The sequence below is a fragment of the Castor canadensis genome, chromosome 9 (genome assembly GCF_047511655.1).
Source record: "Castor canadensis chromosome 9, mCasCan1.hap1v2, whole genome shotgun sequence".
Taxonomy (NCBI): Eukaryota; Metazoa; Chordata; class Mammalia; order Rodentia; family Castoridae; genus Castor; species Castor canadensis.
The window spans coordinates 9,202,939-9,220,659 of record NC_133394.1 but is presented as its reverse complement, the minus strand read 5'-3'; the positions used below and the strand labels follow the sequence as shown (position 1 = coordinate 9,220,659).

General features: G+C 43.6%; 1 protein-coding gene and 1 non-coding gene across 2 annotated transcripts; one reads left to right on the top strand and one right to left on the bottom strand.

Moving 5' to 3' along the window:
- Positions 1–1,230: 1,230 nt before the first annotated feature.
- Mgarp (mitochondria localized glutamic acid rich protein) lies at positions 1,231–12,363 on the top strand. The gene is made up of 4 exons (XM_020171502.2): positions 1,231–1,365; positions 5,780–5,880; positions 10,166–10,259; positions 11,691–12,363. The coding sequence occupies exons 1-4, from the start codon at positions 1,287–1,289 to the stop codon at positions 12,131–12,133; spliced, it is 717 nt and encodes a 238-aa protein (XP_020027091.2). The 5' UTR covers positions 1,231–1,286; the 3' UTR covers positions 12,134–12,363.
- A 4,215-nt stretch (positions 12,364–16,578) lies between these two features.
- On the bottom strand, positions 16,579–16,769 carry LOC141411081 (U2 spliceosomal RNA). Its single transcript, XR_012435937.1, has one exon. It is a non-coding gene; the product is annotated as a U2 spliceosomal RNA (small nuclear RNA).
- Positions 16,770–17,721: the final 952 nt, after the last annotated feature.

Here is a 17,721-nt window from a genome sequence, read left to right as displayed (position 1 = left end):
CAGCCTTAAGTTCACCAAGGAAAAAGTGAGCTGCTGGAGTCCACACACGTGGTTTGTCAATCTGTACTAGCTCCTAGCAGTTCATTAAATATTCTGTACCACCAGTCTCCTTGCTAGAGCAGGGCACTTGATGCTGGTCCAGTGTAGCAAGTGCACTAATCTGTTTTTCTATTTTCAGTACTACCAGCTCTTGGTGAAGGGTCTAGGATCTAGCCCCTTTTACTGCTTGGCAGCTGATCTTGACCTCTCATGAACTACAGATTACCTAATTGCTCTTGTACTGATTTTTAATCATCAGGGAGTTAATTTCCCTCCCTCCTTCCTTCCTTCCCCTGCGTAACATGTGTTCCACCACTGAGCCACACCCCCATCCTATAACACTCTGCTTATCAAAGAAGCAGTCTGACCCTGGCTTGTACACTTCATGTGGGGACTGTCATTTCTGAGATGAATGCTTATTCTAAATATTGTGTCTGCTACATGCCAGAACTTGGAGCTAGAAGTGTTATTCTCTCTCTCTCTCTCTCATCCTTCCACATTTCCTCACCCCTTAGTGAAGTCATTTGCTAAAGGAAATAATTGCCACTTCTCTGAGAGCATTGGAGTGAGAATTGTAAGAGACAGCGGAGGCACTTTATAAACTGTCAAGTGCCAAGCATACATAAGGGATTATTATGGTAGGAAACGGTTCCTTCCACAGATAAATCATTTAGAAAATGTTATAAATTACTGGTTTCCATATTCAAACCATAACGAATTCTGCTAGCCACAATGAGGCAAGCAATTGATGTCTGGAAGAAGCAGCTAGTAATTTAGAATTTTTTATTGACTTGGAAATGCGAATTTCACATCCCATAAAGGAAAATTAAACGCGTTTGGTGTTGAAAGTCGGTTAACAGGGACTTGCCTAGAAATTCAGCCATTGGGGATTTTCTCAGGACTAAATGGGAGGCTAGCCACCCTTTCCTCTCCTGGAGCTCGCGGAGCGAGTGACATAAACCGGGTGCAGGGTGCACGGGCCACGGTGAGCCACGTCTATATGAACCCGATGCGTGTGCAGGATTTCCACCCTGCTGGAAGTTGCGCTCAGTGGAGCAGAACCGTTTCCCGCGAGATCCCTTTTCGGAGATGCAGCCCTGGGCTTTGGCGCCGGCGGGGCCGGGGCGGGGCGGGGCGGGGCGGGGACGGCGCCCCTCCCCGGGATGGGGCGTGTCCGCCTGCGCGCCCCGCCCCGCGTCCCGCTCGCGGCTCCCGCGCGGGGTCCAGTGCAGAGCGCTGCCGCCGCGATGTACCTGCGCAGGGCGGTCTCTAAGACCCTGGCGCTGCCCCGCAGGGCGCCCGGCCCCGCGCCGCTCGGGAAGGACGGTGAGTGCCGGCGCCTCGGGCGCTCCAGGCCGAGCACAGGTGGCTCGGGCGCAGGTCCCCAAATCCGGCCCGAGCAGCAGGAGCCTGGGGGCGGGGGGCTTGGAGCAGACGCCCCAAAGTTCTTGAGACTTCGGAAGTAGGGAGTCCACATTGGAGTTACCGGGTTCGAATCCCGACCGCGGGCAGGTGGTTTGCGTCCAGTTAGTGGCCACATGGGTGGCCGTGACTGGTGAGTTAGGGTGGCGTTGAGGGACTTCGAGGAGTAGCTTGCCACTTTGCACACCGAGTCCGTTGCCGGCACGCGTTGTGCGCGCGGAGCGGGTGCGGTGGAGGCGCTGAACGCGGGGGTTGCGGGGCAAATCACCCGGGCCGAGCTCCCCGAGGGGAAGCCGCCGCGGCCACTGTCCTTGCAGGTCGCCCAGGGGCCGGCGGCTCCCGGTGCTGAGGTTTCCTGGAGGGGCGGCGGTGCGAGCCCGAGGCTGGCGCGGTGAAGGCCGGCGCGGGAAAGCGCCCGCCGCGGTGCCCGGCCCCCAGGGGCTGTCTAGTGGGTGCGAGCGAGGAAGATGGCCTTCCACCCCCAGCCCGGGGACCCCCACCCCCTTTCCATCACACGCAGCCCGGGGAGGCTGTCCCTCACCGCACCCGCCTTCCCGACGCAGCTGGGGACAGAGAGAAACTCCGCGGACAGTTCCTTGGGTCAGGGGTTTTTTGTGAGGTTATTTTATTTTTGGTTTTAGACAGTCTCGCTATGTAGCCCAGGCTGGCCTTGATCTCGGGCTCCTCCTGACTCAGTCTCCCCGAGTGCTGCGATTATAGGCGTGCGGCCCAGTCCTCTCCCCCACACTTTGGGCACCCCTGTGCTGGTGCGCAGCGTGGGAGGGAGACCTGCCCACCTAGCCTTACCTGCCTTCTAAAATGCCGGTGGGAAAGCCGCGCTCGGTGGTACACAACTGTAATCCCAGCACTCTGTTGGCTGAGGCAGGAGGGTCGTGAGTTCAAGCACAGCATGGGCTACATAGTGAGACTGTCTCAAAAAACACAAAACCAACCAAAGTGCTGGGGGAGGAAGTTCCACCAGGTACCAAGGAAGGTTCCCGTTCCTCGATCGTTATGTGGAGTAAGGGAGAGCCGTTTTCCCTCCACCTGTGAAGTTCAGACACGCCATTGCTTTTCAACTGAAAATAACGGGCTGTTCTAATGGAAGGGAGAAGAAATGAACTTGGCCCTGGCCGTGGCCTGCATCCGTCACCCACATCTTACAAGCAGAGACACTTTGTTTTCGCAGGTGCACAAGTTTTGGATAATTCCCTCCCCAACGTGAGGCAAAATAAAAGTAGTTTTAAAATCCGAAATTTGTAGTTGGCAATTCCCGTTGTTAATGGTAGCGTTCTTTCTTTAACGCACATCTAATTACTATTTTTGTAGCACTGATTTAGTTTAAGAACTAGCATTGACCGGAAAGGTCATTTGTGAGCATTAATTAATGTTTTATTGGTACTTTCTACTTTGATAAAAACTAGAATTATTTCAGTTTTTTGAAGGGTAGAATTTTAAAGGAGAAAGATGGAGGGGTGAATTCAACTGTGATACAGCGTAAGCACTTTTGTAAATGTCACAATGTACCCCCAGTACAACGATAATATGATAATAAAAAATTTTAACTGTCATCAAATTTTTCTCTCCTTTTTGCTTTTAAAAATGTATTTCTTTCTAACTGGGGTTAAAACTCAGACCTGGTGCTTGCTAGGCAGGCGCTTTACCACTCAAGCCTCAAGCCATACCCCGAACCCTAAGAATGTAACTTGTTACTGAATAAGTAATTTAGGCTTATAGTATTCACTGGGAAAAGATAAGAAGACAATAGAAAATACAAGTCACCTATAATCTTACCACAGTGAACACCAGTATTTACATGTTAGTGAAATATCTCTTCTTGGTGTGTTTTGTTTTCTGTTTTATTGAGACAAGGTCTGCTAAGTAGGCAGGCTGGCCTGGAACAGCTAATCCTCCTCAGTGCCAGGATTATAGGAGGGTACAACCATACAGCTTCTGGATCTTCCCACACACACACACCATGCATTTTCCCTTTCCCACTTTGCACTATCTGGAATAGTCTTATACAGGGTGTTTGCTGTGTTTTCACGTACTTTGTTGCAAATATTGCCTGGTGTAGGTAAATATTCTGCAGAGATCATGTGTATTTGTTTCACATTGAAAACACAAATTTGTCTAGGTAAGTGATCCCTGTTGAGTATTTCCCATTTCATTGCTATTTTAAATAACTTAACCAAAAAATGTATTTAAGTCAACTTAAATCACTGATAATTTTCTTTATTTCTGTTTCATGAAATTTTTCTGGGGTATTTTGAGTCTACTTAGTGATAGAGGCTTGGCCTGGTGTGCAGGAAACCCTGGGTTCAATCCCCCCCAAAACAAACAAACAAACAACTTTTTTGATATTTCTGTCTGGTTGAGAAAAATAATAGCTAAATTTTTTTTTTTTTTTTTTGCTTTTAAGAATTGGGGTCTAGCTATATGGCCCAGGCTGGCCCGGAACTCCTAGCCCCAAGTGATCTTCCTGCTGGATGTAGCCTTCCAAGCACCTGGGAGTTCGAGGCACACACAGGCTCACACTCTATTTTCTTTCTTTTCTCTCTTTTCTTTCTTACCTTTCAGTGGTACTGAGGTTTGAACTCAGGGTCTCATGCTTGCTAGGCAAGCGCCCTGCTACTTCAGCCGTACCGCCAGCCCTTTTTTGCTTTAGTTATTTTTCATGTAGGGTCCCCCATTTTTGCCTGGGGCCAGCCTCAAACTGCTATCCTCCTACCTATGCCTCCGTTGTTGCTGGGATGGTAGGGGCTTGCACCATGGTGCCTGGCTTATTGGTTGAGATGGAGGTCTCGCTAATGTTTTTTTCCCAGGCTGACCACAAACCATGATCTTTCACCTCCGGAGTAGCTGGGATTACAGGCGAAATCCTGGGCTCGGGATGTATTTTAGGAGGGGGGAGGGCGGTACAGGGGGTTTGAACTCAGGGCCTACACCTTGAGCCACTCCTCTAGCCCTTTTTTTGTGATGGGCTTTTTGAGATAGGGTCTCATGAACTATTTTTCCCAGACTGGTGTGGAACTGAGATCCTTCCCGATCGCTGCCTCCTGAGTAGCTGGGATTACAGGTGTGAGCCACCAGCGCCCAGCTGTGCAGTTTTACTTTGCTTTGAAACTCAGGTCATGTCTCTTCAATTGCAGCTGAATTATTTGCCTCAGCATTTTCAGCAGCTTAGCATTTATTGCATTTTGTCACACTGTGTCACATTTATTTGTCTATAATTATTTCTGTACATATAGCCCTCTTTTTAGACTGTGAGCTGCTTGAGGCTAGGGCACATATTTTGTCTTGTTTATATTTGATGAACAATTATGCTTATCACAACTTCTCACACATAGTAAGTGCTCACATTTGTTGAATGAATACATAAATGTCTCCATTTCTTTGTCTTTAAAAAGAATATAAGCTATATGAAACTTAAGCTTCTTCCAGCTTTGAGTTGGTTGTAAAATTTCAATTGAAGGCATTATAGTATAACCAAATCCTAGCACTACAAAATAAATATGCTTAAATATAATAATACCTTACTTTTATGGATTTCTGTGAGTTTTACAGAATTGCACTTCTGTTTCAGATGCAATCTTGTTACACATTTGGCTTAAATGGACTTTTATCTGCCCATTTGCTTTATATAGTATTAGAAAACATTTGTATTACAGATTTATAGAGATAGCTTGGATTTCAAGATCAGTGTCTTATTCAACATATAAAAAATGCAAACTCCTTTTTTTTCAGTACTGGGGATTGAACCCAGGGCCTTACATGGGTAATTGTGTGTTCTACCACTGAGCTATACTCACAGCCCTTAGGAGCAAAATTTATTCAATTTTAGGTATATATGTCTAGATAGAAGGTAGGTAGAAAGGTAGATAAATAGTAGAAAGAAAAGAAAGCCAGAGAGAAAGAAAGAAGAGATTTTATAGGTATTTTGAATACTGGTCATTTTCTTGCTTCTCAGAGGGAGATCTGGGGGAAAACGAAAAGAGAGAGAAGAAACAGTGAAAAAGAAGCGTTTCCCCACGTCCTGTGCGGGCGTGCTGCGGTGGTCGGACCCCTTTGCTCCTTTGCGGCCATCTGGCTTTTGCCACGCGCCTGCCGCACCCGCACCCTCCCAGGAGAAGGTGGCTCGTGAGCCGGTGTCAGGTGCCAGGCCGTCAGGAGCCTGCCTGGTGACTCGGGCCGTGCTCCCGCAGGCTGGGGTCACCTGGTGTCGAGTCTGGGCTCGGGAGCAGATGTGCTTTTGGCCGGGTGTTGAGAATCTCTGCGGAAGGCACGAGGCTAACTGTGCTTGAACTTGCTTCCCCAGCGTCTCTTCGCCGGATGTCATCCAGCAAACCTGGACCGTTTGGAGCCAATATGACTTACTATCTGGTCGTGGGCGTCACAATCAGTGCTGGTGGATATTATGTAAGTGTTTCAAGAACTGTAGAGCTCAGGAATTCCTGTACCTTACAGCCTGTGGTGTAACCCAGAGCAAAGTTAAGATCAGGTGTGGGAGTAGGTCCGAGGAGTTTTAAGCACGCCCATTGGAAAGTACCTCGTCGTTAGAAATACAGTTATTTTCATGAGAATATAATAACCACACAATTATAAAGATTTTTCTTTTTCTTTTTTGGGTAGGACTGGGATTTGAACTCAGAGCAAGGCAGGTGCTCTATTGCTTGAGCCACTCCTCCAGTCCATAAACTGTTTGCTCAGATTGGCCTCCAACTGCAGTCCTCCCAGTCTCAGCCATCCAAGTAGCTAGGATTACAGGTGCGAACCACCAGCGCCTGGCTCAGATTTTTCTAGGTATACTACACTTGATCTTAGCCAAAGGGCTGAGGAGCGATACATTTTTCTAAGTATAAAAATCAATGTTTCTGGGGCTGGCAGAGTGACTGAAGTGGTAGGAGCACCTGCCTAGCAAGTGTCAGGCTCTGAGTTCAAACCCTAGTGCCATCAAAATAAACAGACCCTTCTTTTTGGATTGGGGCATGACTCAAGTGGTGGAGTGCTTGCCTAGCAAGCTGGAGGCCCTCAGTTCAATCTCCAGTACTGCCAAAAAGAAAAAAGATAAACATTTCTTTCTTTCTTTCTTTCTCCCCTCCCCTTCCCTGCCCTCCCCTCCCCTCCCCTTCCCTGCTCTCCCCTCCCCTTCCACTTCCCCTTTTCTTGGTACTTGGGTTTTTAACTCAGGCCTCTCACTTGCAAAGCAGAGGCTGTAACGCGCACACGAGCCACACCCCCAGCCTGTTTTGCTTTAAGTTCTTTTTCAAATAGGGTCTTTTGTTGGGGGCTGACCTTGAATGGTGATCCTTCTACTTATGCCTCCCACATTGCTAGGATTGCAGGAGTGGACCACTATTTCCTGTTTGTTGATTGAGATGGGGTCTCACTAATTTTTTGCCCAAGTGACCTTACACTATGAACCTGCTGGTCTCTACTTGCCAAGTAACTGGGATTCTAGGTGTGCACCACCATGCCCTGCCCTTAAAATCAACTTTTCATAATTTCACTAATACAAGTGACTTGTTTTTAGTACTGGGATCAAACCCAGGGCCTCATGCATGGTAGGCAAGCACTGTACCACTGAGCTGTGACCCAGCCTCCTGCTCATTTTTCTATAAAAATCAGGCTGCGGTGGAGCTCAGTGGTGGAGCACTTGTTCAGCATTTGTGAAGCCTTAGTTTGATCCCGAGCACAAGGGAAAAAACACACAGAAAGTAATGAACGCTGTTGCTCTTCCTTTTCTGTGTTGGTGTCTTGCTTTAACTGGTCCTTTCGTGACAACTGACGAGTCAATGTCGAAACAGATTATGGAGCTCCAGACATTGCACTGGGGTTCAGTCTTTGCATTGTGTATTCTCTGGCTTGTGATGTGGCCCCACCGTTACAGTTTCATGTAGAGTAGTTTTTCTTCCTGAAAAATCCCTGTGCGTTCCACTTCTTATCTCTCCCTCCCCCCTGCCCTTTTTTAATGTCTCCTTAGTTTTATTTGTTCCATATTTCATATAATTATATTGTTTTTAAAAAGTCATATAAGTAAAAAAAAATTCAGAACAGATATGTAAAATTAAAAATATTTTCTTAATGATCCAAGCATTGTATGCACATATGAATAATAAAAAAATAAAAATTTTTAAAAATAAATAAATAAAAATGTTTTCTTCTCAAGTCGCCTGCCCATTCCTTGCAGGTAACCACTGTCAGCCAAGCTTCCTTATTTGTGTGCTGGGGCTCGAACTCAGCTCTGCTGCTGAGCTGCACCCAGCCCCAAGATAAAGCTCTTAATATGATTTTCCAGCTAAGACACCAGAGCATTCACGAGTTAACTAAAATAAGACCCTGAATCATTCTCCATTTGGTCATAAACTTTCTAAATCGAAAATCTAATCTGAATAAAAATTCAATAATCATAAATTCCCCAGAAACCATGAGTATGCAGTCACTGTACGTAGGTTTGACCCCATAGAGATATGCACAAAGGGATTTTTAGTTGTAAGTAGGAGCAGTTTCACAGGACTGTGTCAAATGGCCAGACTAGAGTACATATTCTAACCTTTAGAACTTTCAGTCTCAAGAAGTCAGAGGGCTGGTGGAGTGGCTCAAGTGTAGAGAGCCTGCTTAGCAAGTGTGAGGCCCTGAGTTCAAACCCCAGCACCTAAAAAAAAAAGAAGAAAGAAAGTCAAAATGTTAACAAATGGGCTAGCTGTATCATAGAAATGGGAAATCCCTAACCTCGGGTTGGGGGGTAGTGATATAAAAGTGGCCCTCTTATAATGAACCCCCAGGGTTCGATGAATTCAGACTTGAGTCCTGTGGCTTTTGAAGTCTGAAGAGCACATAGGATCATCAGGAATGACAATTGACATTTTTGTGTAAGTCAACATGTGTTTTCCTTGCTCCTTCTGCTCACCTCCTGAGTAGCTGGGATTACACATGTGGACCTGGCACAACATTTTTCTTAAAAAGCTTAATTAATACATATAATATTTTCTCAATAACAAAATTTTCAGTTATTTATTTTGTATGCTAGAGATTAAACCCAGGCTTCCCACATGCTAAGCAGTCACTGTACTACTGATCCACACCCTCAGCCCTTGATTTTCATTTACTAAATATGATTGTCCAACATGAATACAGACCAAAGAAGGCTACTTGAATATGAAATTACAGGTTTTTATGATGAATCCTAGATTACCTAAGAAATCTCCATTCCCGTGGCTGATGCCTGTGACCCTAGCTACTTGGAAGCCTAAGATTGGGAGGATCGAGGTTCAAAACCAGTTCAGGCAAACAGTTTGCAAGACCGCATCTCCAAAAATAACCAGAGCAAACTAAACCATAGAGCACCTGCTTTGCTGAGTGCAAAGACCTAAGTTCAAACCCCAGTCCCACTAAAGGGGAAAAAGAAAAGAAAACCTTTGTTAGGATCTAACTGTCATTTTGGAAGATCTTGAAGAGTTTTATATTGTAAGATAAATGAGATTCACATGCTAGTTCTAAGAAAAACTACAGAGAGGAGCCATACAGCCTTTACCTGGTTTCCCCAGGTGATAAAATCTTCTAAAACTGTAATACATCACAGCTGGAAAAGGGACCAATCTTACTCAGATTTCACTAGTATTACGATGTGCACTCATTGTGTGTGAGTGTGTAATTCTGTGCAATTTTGTCACATCTAGACTCATGTATTAACTACCACTGTCAAGCCACGAAGCAGTTCCATCTCCCCGAGCATCCTCTGTATTGTCATTTTCTGTTCCCCCCACCTTCCTCCTGTATCTAGGTTTTTGTCATTTCAAGAATGTTATTTACATAAATGGAAAATAAAAAAGGCTGGCCGTTTCTCTCCCAGCATAATTACCTAATTACCTGTGCAGTCATCAGAATTGTTGTCTTATTCACTGTTGTCCTTTTTGGTACTGAGCAGTGGCCCACGTGACAGGCAGAGGACGTCTGGATTAAGGATTGACCATCCATTTATCATTGGTTACCTGGGCTGATTCAGTTATTCGTCTGTTACAAATGAAGGTGCCGTAAGCATGTGCACGCAGGGGTTTTTGTTTTGTTTTTTGAAATGGTCTTAATATGTAGCCCAGACTGGTCTGAAATTTGGAATTCTTCGGCCTCAGCCTCTCTAGTGCTGGGATTAAAGGCATGAAGCACCATGCAGGGTTTATTTCTTCTTTGTCTTCATCTTTTTAGTTACTGTGCATGTTTTCAATTATCTTTGACTCCCATGAGAGCATGTTTCTCTCCTTTTTTAAAGCATCCTACTTAATGGAAAAGGTTTCTTTTTCTTTTTTTTTTTTGGTGGGAAGAGAGTTTGAAATCAAGGTTTCATGCTTGCAAAGCAGGCGCTCTACCTCTCGAGCCACACCTCCAGTCCATTTTACTCTGTTTATTTTGGAGATGGTCTTATAAGCTCTTTACCTGAGCTGACCTTGAACCGTGATCCTGATCTCAGCCTCCCAAGTAGCTGCAGTTATGGGTGTCAGCCTCTGGTGCCTGGCTCGGCAAAGGTTTCTTAAGAGAAGTAAAAGAATGAGTGCTGTGCACTGATTTCTCTTTGTTGCACTGGGATTATATTTTAAACTTCTAATGTCGATTTTATGGAGAATTGTATACACCTTTGAACTTGTCATGATGAATTTTATTTTAAAGCTCAAGACACACAACTAAGCACACATTTTCTTTCTTTCTTCAGACTTACAAGACTGTCACATCAGAGCAACCCAAACACACAGACCATGTAACAAATTTGAGAGAAAAACCAAAAGCAGAGTTACATCCACTTCCAGGTAAAGTGAATTTCTTAATTATTTTATTATTTTTGAGGCACTAATTCCCTTCATTCTTGCCTAACAATGAACACAACTTGCTTTTGCTGATTTACTTCTAGACAGAGAATGGCTCTGTCTAGTTCATTCAGGAAGGAAAAGCCCAACCGAAACCCAAAGAATTTTGTTAAATGTTTTGGACAAGTGCTTTTGATAAATGAATATGTCTTCCACTTTACTGCTGACAAGTGGCTTTGACTTCTTATGTGACAATATTTTTTCCCTACTCAGGCATCCATTCACACAGGCATAATTCCAGTATCTCTCTCGGCAGCTTAACCTTCATTTCCCTCGTTCCTGTTTTAAATTATAATGTTAATATTTGTTTCAGTTTTGGCTAAGACCATCCTGTGTCCACCTTTGTTCAAAGCACTTGTGACATCAGTACAATCCGCCGTGCCTATTGGGTCCCTCAGTTGCCTTAAACTGTGTACTTAATTTTTTATTACTGTTCTTTGATTTATTTTTTGATGGCACTGGGGTTTGAACTCAGGGCCTCACGCTTGCTATGCAGGCACTCCACCACTTGAGCCTCTCCCCCAGCGGAGTATGATGAGTATTTTCATAGGGTCTCTTGAGCTGTTTGCCCTAGCTGGCTTTGAACTGCCAACCTCCTGATCTCTGCCTTCTGAGTAGCTAGGATTACAGGCGTGAGCCACTGGCACCCGCCTTTCTTTTATCTCTTAAACTGCTTACTTTAAGCCATATTTTTTCCATCTCACTGTAATGTCATTATGATCAGTTACTTCAGTCACTATTTATGGACAGAGATGACAGCTGCTCATGAATCAGCTTTAACCTTTTATTTATGACAACAATAAGAAACAATATCATCAATAAATCCTACTGACTGTAATATGACAAGGCTGTTGATAATAAAAAGGAAATATTGCATTCGCCTAGCACTTCACTGGTTTGGAGACTCATGTCCTACACATTATTTTAGTCAGTCTTCACTTGATAAAAGGAGTTCGAGAGAGTATTAGTGGTTTCCTCAGAGTCAGTACCTCATTCCTGGGCTACTTGTCCATACTATCTCACATGGAAGGTTGAATTTTTATGGTCTTACTATTTAGTAAGGAAGATGTGTAATTTTTTTGAGTTCAAAAGAGTTGACAGGAAAGTAGAGCCCCATTTTCTCTCCCAAGAGGCAATCAGTGACACCAGTTTGTCTGAATCCTGGAGCGTTTAGGGATGCAGCTGTCTGGCTGTGCGCTAGCCCCCTTTGTCCTGCACTGAATGCGTTGTGTTTTCCCTTGCTTTTTCACTTGGCGGTCTGCCTTGAAGAACATCACCTGTCAGTACGGGTAGACCTGTCCCCTTTTGAAATGACTGTTCAGTGTGTCACTGCACCCCTGTTGTTTACACTAATACTCTGCCTAAATCTTAAAGGTGATCAAGAGACCGCTGCAGCAGCTCAGGAAGCATGCTCAGAAGCCCTGGAGGTACCTGAAGCCAACGCTGAGGAGTCTGGGGCTGAAGACACCGCAGAGCCTGCAGCTGGGCTCCTGGAAGAGGCTTCTGCCTGGCCAGGTAGTGCAGAGGTGTTCCCCCTGGGGACCACAGCAGTGGATGCTGAGGCTGAGCCAGAGGTTACAGAAGCAGCGACAGCTGAGCCCACAGAGGTCACCTCCAGAATGAGCCCAGAGGTCACTCAGGAGCCTCCGGATGACGCTGAGGCCTGCAGAACCAACAGTGCTACCGGGGAGAACCAGAGCCCCAGGGAATGTGAGGAACCAGAAGAAGAACTTCAAGGTGACTCAGAACCCTCAGCTGGGCTGGAACTACAGGAGGAAGCCCAGGAGGGCTCTGGGGTGACCTCAGAGCAAGGATAATCTCCTGCCCGCAGGGGTCAGCAAAAGTGCCAGTGTCTGAAGGGCGTTCTTGTGTTCTTATGAACCGTGGCTTTTAAAGCCTTTGTAGAAAATGTTAAAGTGCCTTAAAGATTTGGGCTATGTACTGGTAGGTGTTTGGGTTTAGAGATTTGAGCTTTTAGATGTCTTCATAGTTTTCTTCTCTCTAAAATCAGACTATGATATTGCAATAAAGAGTTTAAATAGTTTGACCTTTGGATTAAAATTTTATATTATAAGAATTGAGTTATCAGGCTGGAGGCGTGGCTCAGAGCGCCTGCCTAGCAAGTGCAGAGCCCTGAGTACCACCAAAAAAATATATAGTGTAATAATTGAGTTATGTATACAACCTGTATTCACTTTAGCCTTGCTTTACCTTAATTTTACTTTATTCTTTGTAGATCTGGATTATTGAGTTTGACTTGAGCTCATTTAAATAAAAGTAGGAAATCTTCAGTGTTTCCATTTTTACTCACTAAGATGTGTATGTAGTAATAATACGCTGTGGTGTATATTAACACATACACAACCTATATCATGTGAAGCAATCAAACATCTGTAATATTACTGAAGAAAGAAGAACACTGGAAAACTGTGCATGATGATTTATAGGCTCTTTCTCCATGTAGATTACATAGGCTGTACAGATATTTTCCAGTTCAGTTCAATTAATATTTATTGAGGATCTGTACTTGTGCTAGGAAACATTTGTTTATGCATGCATACAGCAAACACTAACTACTACAACCTACTCTAGGTACTGTTTTAAGTACTACTCAGTTTATATTCTAGAGTGGAACTAGATAGTAAGATAAATAAGAAAATTGTATAGAAATTAGACACTGATAAGTGCCAACAATGAAAATACGAAGCCTGTAAGTGCTGGATGGGCTGGATTATAATTTCAGATAGGGTGACCAGAGCCAGCCTGATTAAGAGGTCTTTTAGTGCTTGGGAGGCTGAGGCAGGAGGATTGTGAGTTTGAGGCCAGCCTGGGCTACATAGTGGGACCCTGACTCAAGAAAACAAAAGGGAATGGTGGAGAACACTGTTGATGCTCTGTTAGATCCCCTTGACTGGGTACACTCATCCCCAGCTGTTATGAGTATTACACCACCCCACCCTGCCATCCCAGTGCAGCCCATGACCCGTGACTGCCTGCCACAGCAGTACAAAGGTGGGGTGAACTGCAGTGCAAGCCATGCCCAAGAGCTGCCTATGGGTCAACCAGTTGTCCTTTCAGGATCACTGTGTTAACTCTGTCTAGGGTGGCTTTCTTGAGATATATGCTTCTTGATGAAAAGGCTATGTGCCTTTTATTAGAGGAAAAATTCAAGCTGAAGCTGTTCGTTTTTTGGGGGGGGCTGTGACTAGCTGAAGCTGGTTTCTAGCTGAAATTTCATGGCATCCTCATTTAGCATGTTCCTTGCTCTGTCCTGCTTTTCCTACCTTCTGTTCTGAGAGCATTCCCCACTAAATCACCCACCCAAGAATCCTTGCTTCTAAGGGTTGATACCTGGCCCAGGACGGGGTCCTAGGAAGCAGTCCTAAGATTAGGATGGTGGACTGCATTTCTCTGCAGCTAGATGCAGCCGGGACCATCACTGGTAGTGGGAGAAGTGCTAGTCCAGCATTCGATAGCAGTGTGATTGCCAAGATTTTCACCCATAGTAAACTGAGGCAGGAGATAGGTGAAAGTGGATACACTGACCAGCTTAGTAACCCCAGGGTTTGAGAGGTACAGAGAAACAGTAACTACAAGGATTTAATCATGGACCCCAGGTGCAGGATGGTACCTTATCTTTGCATTTAATTTATCTCAATATCAACTCTACGTAAGTCTGAGGTGTAAGGTGTGTTTAAAGGGACGCTGCTTTACTGAGCCCTCTACTCTGTGAGACAGAGCAGAAATCGTCTGTAAAAGTACCACTTTTACAGACCACGCTCACATGGATCCATTCTTTTTAAAACATTTTATAATTTTTAATTTTTTCCATTTTTCTATATGGATGTATTTTTCTCCACTGTCTTGGTTAAGCTGGTTTCTACTGCAAATAGCAGAAATGATTCAAAATGGATTAAACAGCAGAGGCAGTTCTTACATAAGAAGATATCCAAGGCTGGTTTCTTCCGTGACTCAGTTAAGGCTGTGTTGACCGTCTCCCTGCTCTTTATCAAGAACATTTTGGCCATATGCTTTCCTCATAATCACAGGATGAATCACCACAATTCTAGGTATTTTTTATTTTTTTAGTTTACTCATCTCAGAAAAGCCCTTAGACCCTGTCTTTTCTTTTTAATGTTTTATTGTAGAAAATTCTAAACAAAAGTACACTAGTGTGATAAGTTTTATCCAGATTTGCCAGTTTCCAACTCACGGCAAATCTTCTGTTCACACACCCACATGGACCTTCCACCATCATCCCTGAGGCCCCCCACCTGTAGCTGACACTCACTGTAGATACAGGAGTGGGGTGGTAGAGTCAAATCTATAAAATGAGTTATGTATGTAAAATAATAATTCATTAGTATTACTGCTTATCTACTCAGTGATGAAATTTCCTCAACTGCTTCATAAAGGGATTTCCCCCCTTCCATTTGTTTTTTTCAATCAGAATCCAATTAAAGTCTACAAATTGCAATTGGTCAATCTGTCTTTAAGTCCCTTTTTTGCTTTAGGTTTCCCTTCTATCACTCTGTTTTTCTTTGCAATTTATTGCAAAACCACAGCTCATGCGATCTGTAGAATTTTTCACACTCTGAATATTGCTTATTGCAACCACACGCATTTTTTTGTTTTGTTTTAACATATTCCTTTCCTCTGAAGTGCTGGAAGTTGACCTTCAGATGTGGAGGTTTGATCTGACTCAGCAGGGATTCTTCACAGGCCATGTTTGTTCTTCCATCCAGAGGTGCACACTGTCTACTTGTCTTTCTTTGTGTGTCATAAGCCACTGACCCTTTATTTCACTCAGGGTTGTAAAATGGTGACATTATAATTTCATCATTTTTTAATTTATTAGCTGGCCTATTTCTAAAAGGGGAATTTCCTTCACCAACCATTTGGTTACACTTAGGTTTAGTAGGAAAGACAATAAAATACTCAGATCTTTCTTTTTGCTTCCACTTTTCGAAACAATGAAATGGCTTCTTACCATCCCCCATAAAGGCCCACTAATTCTAGTATCACTATAAACTCATCAATTTGGACACGATCTGTGTTCGTTAGTGAATTACAGTCATTACACTTTTTAATGCTCATGTTGTCCCTTCTTTGATGAAAGGGAGACTCCTCAAGGCGGCTTCTGAGTCTTTTCAACACAACGCTAGTGGTCCTGAATAGCTTCCTTGCTTTCTGTTATGGTAAGATGTAAATTTCCCACTCCACACCTAGACCCAGCCGTGTCTTAAGAAGTCCTGCTTTTTACAACGTGGCCATAGTATATAAGGACAACGACCCGGACCCGGCATAGCTTGAGCGGTAGAACACTTCCTAAGAAGTGCAAAGCCCTGAGTTCGAAAACAAAAGAACAGGACTACAATCTGTGCTTAGGGGTGTTCATTACTCTTGGGTTGCTCATTATAGCTAGCCCTTTTAGTAGACAGTCATTTTTTTTAAAAGACATTAAACACACCATGGATTTATACTGATACTTCCAACTCAAAATTTAGGCCCACAGAGCTTTTATTTAATCCACTTGATCTTCTATTGCAGCCTCCAGATTTGAATCTGAAAAACATCAGCATAATCCCACACTGATTTAGTTTATAATACACAAATAGCAGTCTCAAATAGAGGTTCAGGAATTAAACCAAAAATTCAAAATCCAAAATGATCCAAAATCCACAATTTTTTGAGTGTCCCAAATCTGATGGTTCAGACTCAAGAAACTGTGTTTTGTGCACAAAATTATTTTTTAAATTTACATTAAATTACCTTCAGCTTCTGTGTATAAGGTGTATATGAAACATAAGTGAATTTTATGTTTAGATTTGGGTCCCATCCTTATGTATATGCAGCTATGCCAAAATCAAAAAAATGCGAAATGTAGAACACTTCTGATCCCAAGGATTTCAGATAAGGGATACTTGCCCTGTACTACCATTAATAATGCAATTGCTAAAACATCTGGGGGTTTTAAAAACACTTTTAGTCTTTCGTGTATACAGTAAGTGCACACAGTTAAATTGCTGCACTTTAAAGTCACCTAAAGTTGTTCCTGTGCAGTTACAGTACAAACCAGGCCAGCTGCATTTTGCTTTTGAGGGAGTGCCCTCTTAAATGCTGTTGGGGCGGGGCAGGACTCAGGTTTGAACTCAGCAAAGCAGACTACTTCTTGAGCCACACCTCTAGTCCATTTTGTTCTGGTTATTTTGGAGAACTATTTGCCCAAGCTGGCCTTGGTTTTTTAAAAATTTTTTTCTTAACTGAGCGCACCTTTTCAGGAGTTGCTGCAACCCCAAGTTGATGCATGGAGTGGACAAAGCAAGCTGCTATTTCCTCTCCCTGCTCCAAAAATCAATTTCATATATCGTCATCAGATAGAGGACATATCAGATATTAAACTAATAAGAACAGATATTATACTCAATCTTATCCAAAAGACCAAGAATTGATGGTACTGAGTTTTGAATTCAGGGTTTTGCCCTTGCTAGGCAGGCACTCTTACCACTTGAACCATACCTTCAGCCTTTTTTTCTGTGGTTATTTTTTAGACAGGGTCTTCTTTTGCCTGGCTGGCCTCAAATTGTGATCCTCCTGATCTCAGCCTCCCAGGTAGCTAGGATTACGGTTGTAAGCCACCAGCACTCAGCCTACCATTCTTTCTCAAACAGTAGTGTGTATATACATCCATTCATCTACCTTGTTTTTGTTTTGTTTTATTTTTGAAACATGGTTCCACTCTAAGTGGTTCAAGGCTAAGTCTGGCCTTGAACTTGCTACGTACCCCTGGCTGACCTTGAATCCTAAGTGCTGGGATTACAGGTGTCTACTCCATACCTGGGTGTTTGATTTTTTACCTGTATGCCTGGAGATGACTCTCTAGTAGACATATTCCTTATTGTTTCTCCCAGTTGCATGGAGAATGCCACTGTGGTTCCACAGTTTATTCATCTGGCCTCTCATTGGTAGACATTTGGTTTGTTTCCTGTATTTGTTGTTATGAACAGTGCTGAAATGAACCTCTCTGTGCACTTGTTTTTTCACAGTTTCCAGAATACGATTAGGATAGCTTTCTGAAAAGAGGGATTACGTACCTCAAATGCATATGCAATTCTACTGCTATTAATGAAAGTTTTTCCATAGGAGTGACACCGTTTTGCCTTTCTCAAACAGCAGTGTGTACCTGTTTCCTGTCAGAATGCTTCTCATTTATGTTATAAATGAAAAATGCTGTCTCAGTGCAGTTTAAATTTGCGTTTCCCCTGTTAGAATAACCATCATTAGCAACAACACCAACAACAGGTGTTGGCGAGGATGCGGGGAAAAAGGAACCCTCTTACACTGTTGGTGGGAATGTAAACTAGTGCAACCACTCTGGAAAAAAATTTGGAGGCTACTTAAAAAG